Raw genomic sequence first — 15,365 nt, forward strand, 5'->3', positions numbered from 1 at the left:
TTTTGTATATCAAACCTCCTACAATATTAAAAGAATGTTAGAAATGAAAAAGAATATTCCGGAGGAATCTGCACGTATTATACACACTAGAAAATGTGGAGTTTGCAAGCAATGCAAGTTTATTAATGTAAATAGGTTAGTTAAGTTGAAAAACATCACAGCCAACTGTTTAAAAAGTAAGGGGGGAAATTGTAACACCTCGAGGGTAGTTTATATTGCCACCTGTGTAGTATGTGATGCTTATTATATCGGAAAAACAGAGAGAAAATTGAAGACCAGAATATATGAACATACTTATAGGATTAGAAAACAGGACCCCAATAATGCACTCAGTAGACATATACTGGATTATGGTGTTGAACATTCCTTCCGTTTCACTATTATTGATCTCATTGATCATATTTCTTCAACTGGAAATTGGAAATGTTATTTGGCTGCACTAGAGAGTAAATGGCAAATATTATGCAATGCCACGATCAAGCCTGGCCTGAATGATCATATCAGTATCAAACCTTTTCTGATTATGGATAGTTAACACACATATATATATATCTATCTCCTCATTTACAACTCATCTACAACATATTCCCATTACAATTTTATGAATTTATGAATTTATGGATTCACATTCAAGATTCATTTTATTTACATTCATATTTATTCATTATGGCATTTATAAATTAGGTATGTTTAACATTCAGTTAGTTTTGTGCTTTGTGCTATACATTTATTATACTATTTATTTACATTTTTATATTTTTATGTATTTGTCATACTATGTATATAGGCACTTGGATAGTTTACAAGTGTTAGTTCAATGTAGTTTAATGTAGTCTTTGGGGTACTTCTGGCATTTAGCAGCCTTGTTAAGAACTTGTTAAGAACTTGTTAAGAACTTCTTGGAGGTTTCACCCATACATTTTGATAGGAACAATTATTGCACAAGATTTCTATTTTTTACATTATAGGAGACATATTGTACATATATTTTTTAGAACATTTATCTCTGTTTGTATTGTTTTTAATGTTTTTTAATGTTTGGAAACAGTTTTACAAGGGAATCACTCATGTTCAAATACATTGGTTCTATTATAATGCAGAACATTATATTTACATGCATCCATGATTGTTTAGTTTAATTTATTGACTGTCAATAATGAATCAATTTACTGTTTGGCGCCAAAGTTGCTATAAATTGTTGTATTTGTGGGACTTTCTTGGTTCTGATGAAATCTGTTGACTGCAGATGAAAGCGCTTAACCATTGAAGTTCGTGTTTTGTGTATCGCACCTTTGGGATTTATTAAATTTCTTGTCTTTAACTGAACGAGCAGCGTTTTACTTGGTTTCGTGGTCTTCCTGCTTAAACATTTAGGTTTTTTTCACTACTTCCTTCAATTATCAGAATATGGCACTACACTGATATACACAATATAATACCATCACTTAGAAAAGATTCATGGGATTAATCAGTGTATCAAAACAGTGTAATATCTATCTATCTATCTATCTACTGGTCAAGCAAAAGTGGATAGTGGTCAACTTAGAGGTCCTTACAGTGCACGGACTATTTCACAGAGCAATACAATCACAGAGCTGGCATGTATTTAACTGATTAAAGATAATATTATCTCATTTAAATAATGTGACTAAGTCAAAAAAGGATTCAAATTGTTAAAAAAGAAAAAAAGTATAACATGAATGCTGGCATCCTGATGGTAACCCAAGAGAAGAAAATATCCTTTTCTGCTGACGGCAGCAACCTTCATTTTTCAAATTTGGTTTATTCTGTTGATGAATGAATATCTTCTTGCTGGTAAAGAAGAAAACTGATTAGAATGAATTGCATCTGAATAGATAACAGTATCCATAGTAGCAATCGCATTTGAAGTTACTTCTTGTGAGCAACAAGCAGCTAAAATTTTGTCTTGTATCTTGAAATGTAGCATCTATTTTAATTATGACAACAATGCCTATAACATATCTTTGGAAAAAAAGTATCCTATTAACTATACTCTGTATGGTAGAAATTGTGGATAAGGAAGGCATGGTATATGACAGCTATGCAGTATCATCAATAGCCGAGCCTAATTGTGTTTGAGTAAGTATCCAGTTAGGTTCATTTTCTGTTGTTGAACAAGAAGGAGCAATATGATTCGAACAGACCTGTGCTACCACCTGGTTTTGACACATACTGTGGTTGCTGAAAATTGTATACTTTTATTGTATAGCTATAGGAATGAAGTAGTCATTTTTAATCCACTCCTCAGTGATGGCATAAATTTGACACTGCAAACATTTGTACAGGCAGTTGACAAAGTATTGTGCTGTCTGTTACTGTAAGGGGTATTGTTCAGTGTCTTTAGATTGTTTTAGTGCAAGAACTATAACAGTGCATTTGGTTAGCTTGGGGCTTGCTACCATAAATGTAGATCTATTGAAAAGTTTAATCAAGTAGCAAGAGTCAGGCCCTGTTAATGGGACAATAGATTTCCTATAGCTGGAACACCACAATGGAATACATATCTGATAACAGTGGTTATGACACTAGGATATGAAACTGTTACAGGTTGTATGAATTTTGTTGATGGAGTACTGTATAAGTGATAGCATAAAGTTACTAAGTAAACAGTGATTTCAGCAGTAAGTGCATTACTAAATAGGCAGTAATTCAGCAGTGAGTGCATTATTAGATACAGAGTACCAAAAATAACACTGGAACAGGTACTTAGACACCAACGACTCCAAAACCAAGCAAAATAAGTACCACAGATGAAGGAAAATAGTCAGCTCAATGATGGAATTCCAAAGCTGGTTTAATAGTTTAATAGTTAATTCAAAAACATAAACGCAGTCACACACACAGCGTTGTCGTCTAAGTTGCTAAGACTTCATCAGATTCAAACAGTAAATGAATGAATGAACCATCTCATTATATAATCCATTAGCTTAATTATTCAAGTAATCCTGGAACAATCCTGGTTGAGAGACTCACGGGAATTATTCCAGACGTGGTTGAAGCAAGAGAAAGAACTGAGTTTTTCCTGCATCTTTTAGTTTTCTGGATTCCTTGGAGAATACAGGCCCAAGTTTGGTACACAACACCACAGCTAAAGTTTGGTAACGATGATGTCAACTAAGTGATGGGCTAACCAAGACTGCACCTCGGGCAACTTTTTACCTATACTCCTTATGTTGACATTAAAAAAGAGCAATCCTGATATATTATGGGATCAATGACATGCATTATTGAGACAATGGACTGCATTTTCATTGGTGGATTACTTAAATAATTAAGCTCATGGATAATATAATGAGATGGTTCATTCATTCATTTACTGTTTGCATCTGATGAAGTCTTAACAACTTAGATGAAAAGAACAAACACCACACAAACTCAACTAAATATAGTCAACGTATCAAAGCACAAAAACACCACGCTGGACACAAAGTTGTAGATAAGATTAGCGCTTTCGTTTATACAAAGTGGATAAACTTCTTCAGATAAAATACAAGGGAAATTAGGTGTTTAAATACAAATGCAAAATGACATCACATCCTGTCAATAAAATCTTACAGTACATAAAATTTCTTGTTACAAGCATTCTCAAACTTTTAAATAAAAAATACAAATAAAATTTGTCTAATATTGTATCTAATAATTAGTTAGTTAAATAACCAGAGTACAAAGTCTCTATTTAAATAATGCCTTTAATTTTAATAGACTGGTGATGGAGATGGTGTCATTTAATCCAGGAGACACAGAGGAATTGAGTTTCAGTTGCCAAACTAACTCCCTTTCTTCTAACCTCAAGGGTGAAGGCCCCCCTCTACCATTATCAGGGATGTTCTCAATAACCAAAAAATGAAAACTATGATGGGGGAACATTAAAACATGTCTAGCTAAGGTGTTTCTAGTATTACCCGTAGAACAAGCATAAACATGTTCATAAATCCTATTTTTTAGGGCTCTATCCGTTTTCCCTACATAATATGCAGGGCAATCACGGCACATTGCAAGGTAAACCACCCCTCTTGATAGACCACATTTTGGCATGACCAAATGTGGGGTGTGTAACATGTGTAAATATGTTTACGTTACAAAATCCTTTGAAGTTCTAGGGAACAAATTTTATGTGAATGATAAATTCAATTGTAACTCAAGAGGGGTGGTTTACCTTGCAATGTGCCGTGTATCAGTGTTAGTAGCAATAGACTGCGAACAATGTCAGGTGCCAAATATAAATGCCTTATCAGAATCTGGAAATTGTAAATCATTCAACTATAATTGTAAAAGGTTACTGGCATCATCAGGTTTTAAATTTGTTTGGTCAACACCCCAAAATACTAAAACCCAGTAAAACTAGCCCTATGTTTCTCACTTCAAAGGATAAACTTCCCCAAAAGGTATTCAGCCATGATATCATTCAGTAGGATCTGTTGCATTCAGAAAAAATGAAAGCATGATCTCCAGCGAAGCCGAAACAGCTCATGTGCTGTCTCTTGGGTTATATTAGGAGTTGCACTGAAGCATTGTAACAGCTAGTAAAGCCACAATCTCGACTGGTGATTAGAAGGTAAACATGGTCATTGGTATCAAACTTGCACAGGCTCTCATCACTTGGCCTTAGTGTGGTGACTTGAGGACCGATGGAGAGCTGAGACATGTGTAGCAACTTTGAATGGCAGATTAGGCAGGGGGATCTCCTGCAGCTGAAAAAATGGCATATTAGAAAAAGAAGCAGTACCTATACTGTTGAGGCACCTGTATTGTCTTTACCTTTGTTTTTTTGCTTGTCTTATTAACCACCTTGATCTGAACTTCTTCTTTCATTTTATGCAGTGAGAACAATTTTCAGGAAGACTTGTTTGATCAGATTCTTGTTGGACGTCTGGAATTTCCGGCCCCATACTGGGACAACATTACAGATTCAGCAAAAGTAAGTACCTGCACAGGGCAATCTAAAAACAAAAATTCTGTAGTTGTCTAGAATGCCTTTGTCTCACAGGAAACTCACATGCTAAGGTTGTTCCACATTTTTAAATGGTCACTAAGTCACTGAAAGATTAAAGACTTTGTACATTGACCCTTCAGTACATATGAAATTTCACTGTCATAAAAAATGGAAAGGTACAGATTCAATCTGAGGGTGTTAAGACTTTCAGAGATTTTTAGCGGACAGTTGGTCATTAGAAGGGATGAAGCTGAAGAAAAATATCTACACATCTGAGGAATATACAAGTTGAAGACTATGGATCTAAATATTATTTGTTATTTGGAGCAGTCAGTAATGGTGCAGGGTAGAAAAATATAGCCTTCAATGTCAAGTGCTGGTAAAATATCCATTTGGAAAAGAGATGTATCACAAGGTGCCATAAGTGTGCATTATTACCAGTAACCAGCTTTTTCTGCAAGCCATTATCAAAATAGTCAAGCTAAGGCTTGCAAGAACAATAAATAAATAAATAAAAGTATTTAGACCTTCTGAGGATTATCAAGGCTTCAGAACATGTATTTATAATTTTTTCTTTTAATAAATCATTAATTGAAGTAGTTAGCCACACAAAACTCCTTGGAGTTTTGTGTTGATGAATTCATGAAACTTGACCTACACATACAATATAATAGTCGCAAAACTTATTTTAAACTTGGAACCCTTTATAGACATAATCACTTCCTAAGCCCATCCACAGGAATAACCCTAGCCACAACGTACCTACTACCTCTCTCCTCTATGGTGCCCCTCTACTTACTAATAGCCAAACTCCTCTAAACTCAAACTAGGGACATGCTACAATAAAATCGCCAAATTCACAACCAACTCCAAATACTCCACCCATCACTGCACTGCCCTTAAATCACTGAAATGGCTAGAACTTCCAAACTATCTCTCCTACTTACAACTAATCACAACTTAAAAATTCTCTTCAGACCCCAAGACTGTCCTGCTCTGGGCACAACATTCAACTACTGCCTCCCAAACAGGCCCCGTAGATCAGGGAGTGAGAAGCTCTTACAGGTTCACAAACCTAACCTGACCAGCTTCTTTACTCATTCTCACTAGCTAAGAATTGGAATGCTTTACCTGTATCCATTAGAACAACTCAAAATTATTCCCACTTCAAAACTTCCCTACAATCACCTTTCTTCATGCAGGAAGTATACTATCACCAACTCCCATCCATATTGTGGTGTTGATGGAGGGTGGGCATAGGCCACACTACACCTAGGCATGCTGGAGCACTTACCACAGCTGTGAGGTACTGCAAACATTTTTTTCTGATCCTAGTAATAGGACATGGAAGACTAACAACTGTCCTTTTACTATTTAGTCTGAGCATGCATGATCGGTTGCCTTTAGAAATTAATCGCATTGCTTTCCTGGCAGTCTCTACTTAAGTAGCCATATGAATAGAGATTGCTAGCAATTGCAGAGATGCAGACCTGAAGCTACATTTTTTTTCTTTTTGCAGGTATGAATTTTAAGCTTACTTTAAATTGTGTGCTTACTTTAAATTGTGGCAAATGCCCTCATTTCCTCGTCTTCCTCCTGTCTGTCCCAAATAATTTTCTCCAGATTGTCATCTCTTTTCCTGCACATGCACCTAAATCACCATAATACAGTTTTGTTTACCTTCTCTGCAGTTGGATCAACTTGGCCTTCTGTTCTGATGCCCTCATTTCTTTGTCTGTCCCACAGTATGGATTCCACCACCGATGTCAGGCACTTCATCTCTATAACATCTAGTTTCCTTAACTGCTCTGCCTTTACTGCCCAGGTTTATATAACATACAGAAGTTCTGGTCACACCACAGATTTGTTTACTTTACAGCTTCTTTGATATTGTTCTCTCACATACTACCCCTGGCACTGAGCCACTTAGCTGCAGCCCCTTTGATTCTAGCTTTGACCTCATCATTCATGCATCCCAGATACTTGAAGCTGTTAACCTGTTCCACTATTTTCCAGTCTGTCTTAGTTTTCAGCTGCTTCTGATTCCCCCATTTGCTGTCATGACAGATGTCTTATCCATACAGTTTCATCTCATGTGCCTTCAGTTTTCCATACCATTCCCCAGTCATTTGCAGAATTAATTTATTCATTGTCTGCTTGCAGTGCCATATCATCTGCATACAGAAGTTTTGTTGATCTGTCCTCTCAGACCTGTTTGTTAATATAGTCCATCACCAGTATTAACAACAGTGGACTTAGAGCTGAAGCCTAATGCCTACCCACTCCCTTCTGTGACCTGAACACTTCTTACTTGTACAATTGGGTCCTTGTATATATCATGCACTAAGTCTACCAATGATTCTGGAAGTTTAAACCATTGCAGGACAGTACAAATTAGCTTTCTTGGGCCCTTGTCATATGCTTTCTCCAAATCTATCAATGCTCAGTTAGACTCTTTCCTCATCTCCAACTTCTTCTCAACTATCTATCTCACCACAAACATTGGCTCAGTTATGCTGCATCCTGGTCTGAATCCAAACTACTCATCTCCTGTCTCACTTTCTACTTCTCTGTGTATTTATTTTATCAACCACCCTCTCCCGCACTTCCAAGAAGAGCAGCAGCAGTTTGATTCCTCTGTACTGCCCAGAGCAGTGACTGTCCCCTTTACTGTTGTACACTGGCACTAGAATGCTTATTCTTCAGTCACCTGCCATGTTCTTTTCCCTACATGCTGCTCTGAGTACCTTCTGGAGTGATGTATCCCCTAACTCACCCAGCATCTTGACCATATATGCCGTAACCTCATCTGACTTCATTTCCTTCGTGCCATTCTTATTTCCTCTAGTGTGGTCACTTCCTCCTCCTTCATTGTAAGCTGTGTCTGGGGCAATACAGCTTCTCTGGGGTTCTCTTCAGTCAGAAACTGCTGGAAGTAGTTATGACATCTGCCTTTGGTGTTCTGTGCAATATTGAGCATGTTGTTACTTGCATCCCAATGGGTGTATGATTATTTCTCTCTCTCTGCTTTACAGCTTAATGAGTCTCTTTGTGCTATCTGTTGAGCCACTTTCCAGAAGACAGTAAAAGTTCTCTGATGCCTTGTTCTGTGGCATTGTATTTACTCTATTTGCCTCTTTGTTAGCCAGCCAGTGTTCCTTCTTAGCCTGCTCCATCTTTTCTATCTCCCACTTTTTTTCCTGCACTCCTTGCTTTAGATAACGTCTTGGATTTCTTCATTTCACCACCATCTTTCTTTATGTACTTTATCTCTATACAGAGATGTTCTATAATCCTCACACATACTGTTTTGAGGTGCTGATATTCTTCAACTCTACACATTTCCTCTTGGAACAAGTAACAAGATGTTCAAGAACTTTTAGGATTATAAATGAATGCCAATTAAAACAAGTTGCCAAACGTACTGTTATGTATATATCCACATTCTCAATATTTGATGTACAAGGCGACTAATGTTAGTAGTTTACCAGATGGGGTTCTGTTTGTAGTATAAAAGGCTCTGAGATGACCTGCCTTAACTCTGCATTCCTTGTACCGATCATCTATCCCCCATTCTTCTTTCATATCCTTTCCAAACATGCAGCAGACGTCACACCACAGATACACTAATGTCATATGCCTGCATGACACCTGTCAGTCTGAAGACACAGGTAAATTAGTCAGCAGTGAATATGACATTGACAGCTGTGCCTTCTAGTACTTGATGTATATTAACAGTGCACTTGTGTCCTTGTAGAAAAAAATAACTTAAAAGCTAGGATATGAAGAATGCAGAGAAGTGTAGAGTGAGGTTTGGGAAGAGGTGTTAAACTTTTAACAAGGTAATTTCCATGTCTTTTGAAGGGGGAAAAACATGTAACTGGTGTATTGTATAAATGTTTGCAGTTAAACTGCCTACATTGTGTAAACACATGTTGTTCATCCTATGAGCTCTATGTTGTGAGACACAAGAACTTTAGCAGTTCATTGAAAATTCATATCATAAGCCTCTGTACCTGTGAATGATATGCAGCATACATCATTTGATCTTGTACCACATGGGACAAATATTCAAGGTTGGAGGGGAGACATGAGACTTACATATCAGTATAAAATGGCTTGATCATCAGTGTTCACCTCCAAGCCCACAACGCTTTAACAGTGTCATCATGGAGTTTGTGTCCTTTGGTTTGTCTTTTTTATTTCTCCAAGACTTTTGGGTTTCTAATACCATGATGGGAATGGGCCCCTTTCCTAAGTCAAAGTACGATTAAAGTTCATGAAATTAGTATTGTTTCAGTCTTTGAAGAGAGCCAAACGGGCTCTTCACAGCACCCGCAATGTGCCCAATATTCACTTCTACTGCAATTCATATGGAGTTAAATGATCAGTAACATATTTAAATACTACTGTATTTTCTGACTTTGTGTCATTCTGTAGTTAAGAGACTGTAGTCACTGGGTGTAGCAGTTTCAATGATCAGTGCTACTTTTGTCTTCTTTCCCTTGAGTACTATATCTCGTTTGCTTGTATTTGTTTTATGAACTGTTTGTAATGGGTGATCCCATGTGATATAAACTTCATCATTTTCTATAATTCTTTGAAGCTCATGTTTCAAGTGCTTTTCAACTGCTTCAGTATTATAATGTTTGCAGAATCCCTAATGCAACACTCTTGCCACATTATGACTTTCAGTGTACATACTTTCTGCCATTAGTGTATCACACCCAACAACAACTGTGCAACTGTTTCCAGTTCTGTTTTACAAAACCTGCATTTGTTTGTTTCTCTGACATTTCAGTGGACTTTGTAAGCCAGCGTGTATGTAGTCCACTGTCCTGATCCACCAATATTAACCTTTTATCTTTTGGCTTAAATTCACCTCTCCTTAACTATTCCTGCATTAAATCCTGATTAACATGAGGTTATTTATGCGTTTTCCACATTTCTTGCCTTCTCATCTCATCTTTCACATTATATTCTTTCTTTTGCTTTTTGGCACATTCAGTTGCTGCCTGATTTTTGGGTACTTCAGGTTTGATTTTCATTTCCACTTGACAATGATATGCTGCTTCTAAGTTAACCAGAGAAGTCATCATAGACTTGTTTTCCTCATGTTTTAAAACTTTTTCTATGTTTGTATGTAGTGAGGTCCACAAATATGTATGCAGTCCTATGATTGCAGATCTATACATGTAATCAATTTCGTGAAGGACCATACCTCTTTCAGAACCGGGAGTATATAATCTTGGTATACACTGATGTTTATAAATCATTTCATAAGCATGAATCAATTTCCTGGTTCTGATCAATACCTTTTGGGGCTAGTCAATCACACCAAAACTATAATTTAGAACTGAAAGACCAAATTGGTTTATAGCTTGGACTTGTTCCTAGCTGTCAGAGCTGTTTTCAGAATTAATTTTAGTCTTCTAAATTATTCATTACTCAGTTTTATTTGCATTTGTTCATCTTTTATTGTTGATCCTTCATCAGTTCCCAAATATTTATACACTCCCTCTTGCTCAAATTCTTTTATCTCATATTCCTGTCCCAGACTGATAGTTTTTTGGTGCTTTCCTCCTTTAAAGGTTGCTTTTCCACATTTATCAAGACCAAATGACATTCTTATATCATCTGAGAAAGTTTTGACCACTTGCAGTTGTATATTTCATCTGAAATATGCAGCTTTAAATCATCTACAAAAAGAAGATAAGTCTTTACATTTTGTTGTTTTCTGGGAGCCAAATTGTAACCATGACCTAGTCTGTTAAGTAGACATCTCAATATGTTAAGGACAAGACAAAAGAACAGCAGTGAAAGGGAGTAAGTCTGGAATATCCCCCTCTGAATTTTTATCCCTGGGATAATTGTGCTTTATTATGGCTTAGCTGCAAAGTGTTTTAACACCGTTTTATGATCACTGTAATGTAATCAATCAATGAAGGATGTCTTATACATTTGTAAGCACTCTTTTATCCATGAATGTGGGATGCTGTCAAATGCTTTTTTGTAGTCATATCCATACCATACTTAAATTCTTCTCCTTTTTACAATTCTCCATTATTACTTTAACAACAAGTGATCCTTTATTACATATGATTTAATTTGTTACCCTTTTGTTATATAGCCATGACTGAGTTTTCTTCTAAATGACTATAAACTCTGTTGGCATCAATTCCAGTGTATACTTTATACATCTTTGGAAGGCAAGTTATTGGGCTATAGTTTTTAGGATATCTTGCAGGTTCACTGTTATTGAAGGAATATAATTTTCCCTGTTGTTAACCAGGTCGGCATCTGTCCAGGATGCATATCTAAATTATTTTACTCATGGCTAAATCTTCATGTAAAAATGTTAATACTTCTAGCCTGAAGTTAGGTACTGCATCTGGGCCTGGAGTTTTCCAATTAGGATTTTTTCATAATTTTGTGTCAGTTTCTCTGGCTGTTACTTCATCCCATTTCATATACTGTAAATTTGAAATTCTTATCCTTTGTTTTACTTCTTCTATCCATTCAGCACCTTTGTTATGTTTCACAGGATCTAGTTCTTCTATTTTTGGTGGTATTTCTATTCATTTAACCTTGTTTCCCAATTCTCTATAAAACTTTTTTGGGTCATCATTAAATTGCTTATTTGGTACTTTTCCTTTATATTTTTCTGCATACCCTTTAGGTTTTTCTGCCTGTGCTGATATCTTTAGTGTATTATCTGGAGTAGTAGAGGATAGATCCAGGTTGGGCATTACTTTTGTCATGTCTTTCTTTCTGAGTATTTTGGTTGAGCTGTTTGTTGCCTCTTCTGTACTCTTCCAGCAGTGACACTTCTTCTCTTAATTGCTTTATCATTTTCTTTGTTTGATACTTCCATGATGGCATTTAATTTCTTCCTTTCCTTTCCTTTTGTGGTAAGACTTCATCTGTTATTAATTTAGCTGCACAGTAACATTTCCTATTTACTTCTGTTATAGTGCATGAATTTCTGTGAAAGTCTTGATTACTGTATTCATTTGTTTTATCAACCTTCTAACATTTTGGATCTTTTTGACTTTCTGTAGTCTATTTCTTTCATTCTTAATATGTCTATCCATCTCTATTAAATCAAGCAATTCTTCCATTAGATCATTTTCTTTTAAACTAAGGGCACAGTCTTTGTTCTCTGTTTCCTGAGGGCATTCTACAGAGAGTTCCAGAAAATCTTCCTGTGCCATAGTCTCTTCAGCTTCATCCTGGGTTATCTGTTACTTTTTCATATGGGAACTCATTGGCCTATCACTCCACAACATTGACTATATCAGAGATGCCACCATTTCCTGTTCCTTCACTTGCTGTACAACTCCAGCTGAACCTTTGTACTGGTTTCCTACTGAAGGCTCCAAAGTATCTTCATACGGCAACTGATCAAATGCTTCCCACGCTACTGTTTCTTCTTAATTTGGGGATTCATTATTCTATCGTGTAGTGATGTTATCCGAGTTAGATTTTCTACACTAAATCTTTCACTTCACAGGTAATCCAAATAACTCCAGTTTCTATTTCTTTAACTTCTCCATTGGTAATCTTCTACTTCCCCTCATTGTTTTCTTATTGTTTGTATTGTAAAATGTTTCATATCTGGATGTCTTTGTATTTCTCTTCAAATATCTTTGGTGCTGCTTTTTTGTATTGATTAGTTTTGTTTTCTCCTTTGCATAAATATCGCACCATATTACATCTCTTTTTTTCCTATGTCCATATTTCTTCTACAGGTGTCTCCTGCTCCACATGCTTCTCCTTATTCTGGGGACTCATTGTTCCATCATGCTGTGGCATAACCCGTGTTAGACTTTCTGCACTAAATCCTTCACTTTACAGGAATCCCATAACTTCAGCTTCTGTTTTTTTTTTAACTTCTACTTTATTACCTTTTGTTCTACTTCCCCCTTTATCTTATTTTTTGTATTGTGAAAATGTATCATATCTGGATGCCTTTGCCTGTATTTCTCTTTGAATTTCTTTGCAGCTGCTTTTGTGTATTCATTAATTTGGCTTTTTCTTTTGCATAAATATTGCACCATATCAGATCTCTTTTTCTTTCTTTTCTATGTCTATATTTCTTTTTTATACCTTTCAAAAATCTCTAGATTTTGTTCTTTATATTTTCGCCTTTACTCAGTCACTTCTTTTTCCAAACAGCCCAAGGATTCTTGGCCAACATAATGTTTTTCATTGTTGTATTAATGGACACAAATTTGCATTTAAAACTTTTTACACTTTTGTTGTGCAAGTATTTTTCTTTCCTGTAATTGCTTTCTTATTCTTTTTGTATGTCTTCTGTCTACAAATTCTGGACTTCTTGCTTAATAGTAACAATACATCATTTTTTTCTTATTCTCAGTAGTTCATTCTGTCATCTTTATAGCTCTTTTTTGGCCTGTTAGTTTTTGTGACTTCTTTGGACTACTACTCCCTTCTAAAATGGGGGCCATACTCCCCCTGAGCCTGCCCAGCTCCATTGTAGGAATGTTTCCATGTCTTGAAGATTCTACACTGTCATTTTTACCAGTCCTGACACCAGTGCACCTACCAAGATTGGGCACTTTTTTATCCTTTGACTTGTGCACTCAGCTGTCTTTTTTTTTATTTTTATTTTTAACCTACTTCTGTCCACGATGTATGCTGTGTAAAATACAGTCTATATATCAATGTCTTTTTGATGTGAATTTGTAAAAACAGGGTCCACATTGTGAAGGTACTCCCCAAGAGTTGAGGATGAATTTAATTCCAGAATTAATATTGTCCTTTTTAGACTGCTTTTATCTTCTCTCCATCCAGACCCCAACTCTCCATCATACTGCATTATGAAGTTTTTGATGGTGGGAAACAGCAGACTTTACACTGACCCTCTTATGTCCATTATTGAATGCAGGTGGTCAAGGAATAAAGCCTCCTGCTAAATTAAGCAAATCTAGACACTGGTTTGTTCTTCGAAATTCTGTCTGCTTGCTGATTTTATCATCTCTCCATTCAGACCCCTTGGGCAACATAATTTTCTAAATGTAGGCTAAACTCAGCCCATGGCACCACTTCTCTGATAGGGAAAGGTAGCTTGTTCTGTTGTTTGGAAACTTGTATTTAAACAAGCTTTTAAGTTTGAAGATTTAGCAGTACTATCATGTAAGCACAATATACAGTTATGGGTATTAATTATATGAGACAATGTTAAAATATTCATATTTGCAGCTAAGAATTCATCATAGAAGCATCTGCAAGCCTCACCTATGTCACCCCTTTTAAACTTGTAAAATATTGAGCATAACCCTACAGATATCAGTCTCCTTATGTATGCCCATTTTTAAGGCATGATTTTACGAGTGATAATCTGCTGTTTCTGTTAAAGTCTCCTATATTTAGTTGCAGAATATTGGCAAAAGAAAGACCCAGTCTCATTATTAGGATAAATCAGATTAACGAACAGTGTTAAGTTCATAATATCAAGGTTGTTTTATAGATACACTAGACATGATGCTTTAATGAAATATCATTGAAAATAAACATCTGTAGGTCTTTGTAAGCAGTATCCGGTTTGATACAGGGACCCCTAATAGCATGTGGGTATTCCATGTTACTTCTACCAAAATGAAAGACCCCACATTTACTGATGATAAAGGTAACATAATGGCTGTTTGACCAAGTGACCAACGTATCAAGCAGTGACTGCAGGAATGCTTCATCCTTTATTTTGGTAATTGCTGGAGCTAGGCATTGACATACAAGTGAAATAAATAAACCAAAAGAGATCCGCCTCTGGGAAAGCCTCTTAAGACTGACTTAGAAGTTGATTAAGTTATTTGTTACTCATAACAAGACTGTGCAAGGCTTTAATCAGATGATCAGTTTGGAAATAAAAAGATTGATGTTAAAGATATTAAGCTGGTTGGTAATAGCATCATGGGGAATACTGCAATAAAAGCTTTTGTTAAATTCAGGTATGGCAAAGGCCCTCCTTTGGTATTTCCTGGTAACACCCACCCTATCTGACATTATTGTGTGTGTATCAAGTAGTGATTCTATACTAAACATTAATGTGGATCTGTATTGGCATCATACATAAAAAAAAACTTTATACCTTCTTCTAAGGTCGTATCTTAAGATCTGGAGACCCAACCATTCAGCTGAGAGGGAAAGTTTTGTAGTGCAAGCTTATGAATCTCCTTTAAGCAAGGTGTTTTCCATTAATTTCAGTGTGTGTGTGTGTGTGTGTGTGTGTGTGTGTGTGCATATATATATATATGTGTGTCTGTGTATGTATATATATACATATATATATATATATATATATACATATATATATATATCCATGTGTGTGTGTATATACATATATATATGCGTGTGTGTGTGTGTATATATATATATATATATATATATA

The 15,365-nt window shown here is 35.9% G+C and overlaps 1 protein-coding gene across 1 annotated transcript in view; it reads left to right on the forward strand.

Moving 5' to 3' along the window:
• The window catches only part of DCLK2 (doublecortin like kinase 2), a 1,465,027-nt gene that overhangs the window by 1,339,009 nt on the left and 110,653 nt on the right, over positions 1-15,365 (forward strand). Inside the window, exon 15 of the mRNA XM_044063457.1 lies at positions 4,843-4,939. Coding sequence (XP_043919392.1) covers positions 4,843-4,939 — 97 coding nt within the window. The remainder of the gene's footprint in view (positions 1-4,842; positions 4,940-15,365) is intronic.

This window comes from Protopterus annectens, chromosome 2.part1, assembly GCF_019279795.1.
Source record: "Protopterus annectens isolate FY-2018-M chromosome 2.part1, PAN1.0, whole genome shotgun sequence".
NCBI lineage: Eukaryota > Metazoa > Chordata > Ceratodontiformes > Protopteridae > Protopterus > Protopterus annectens.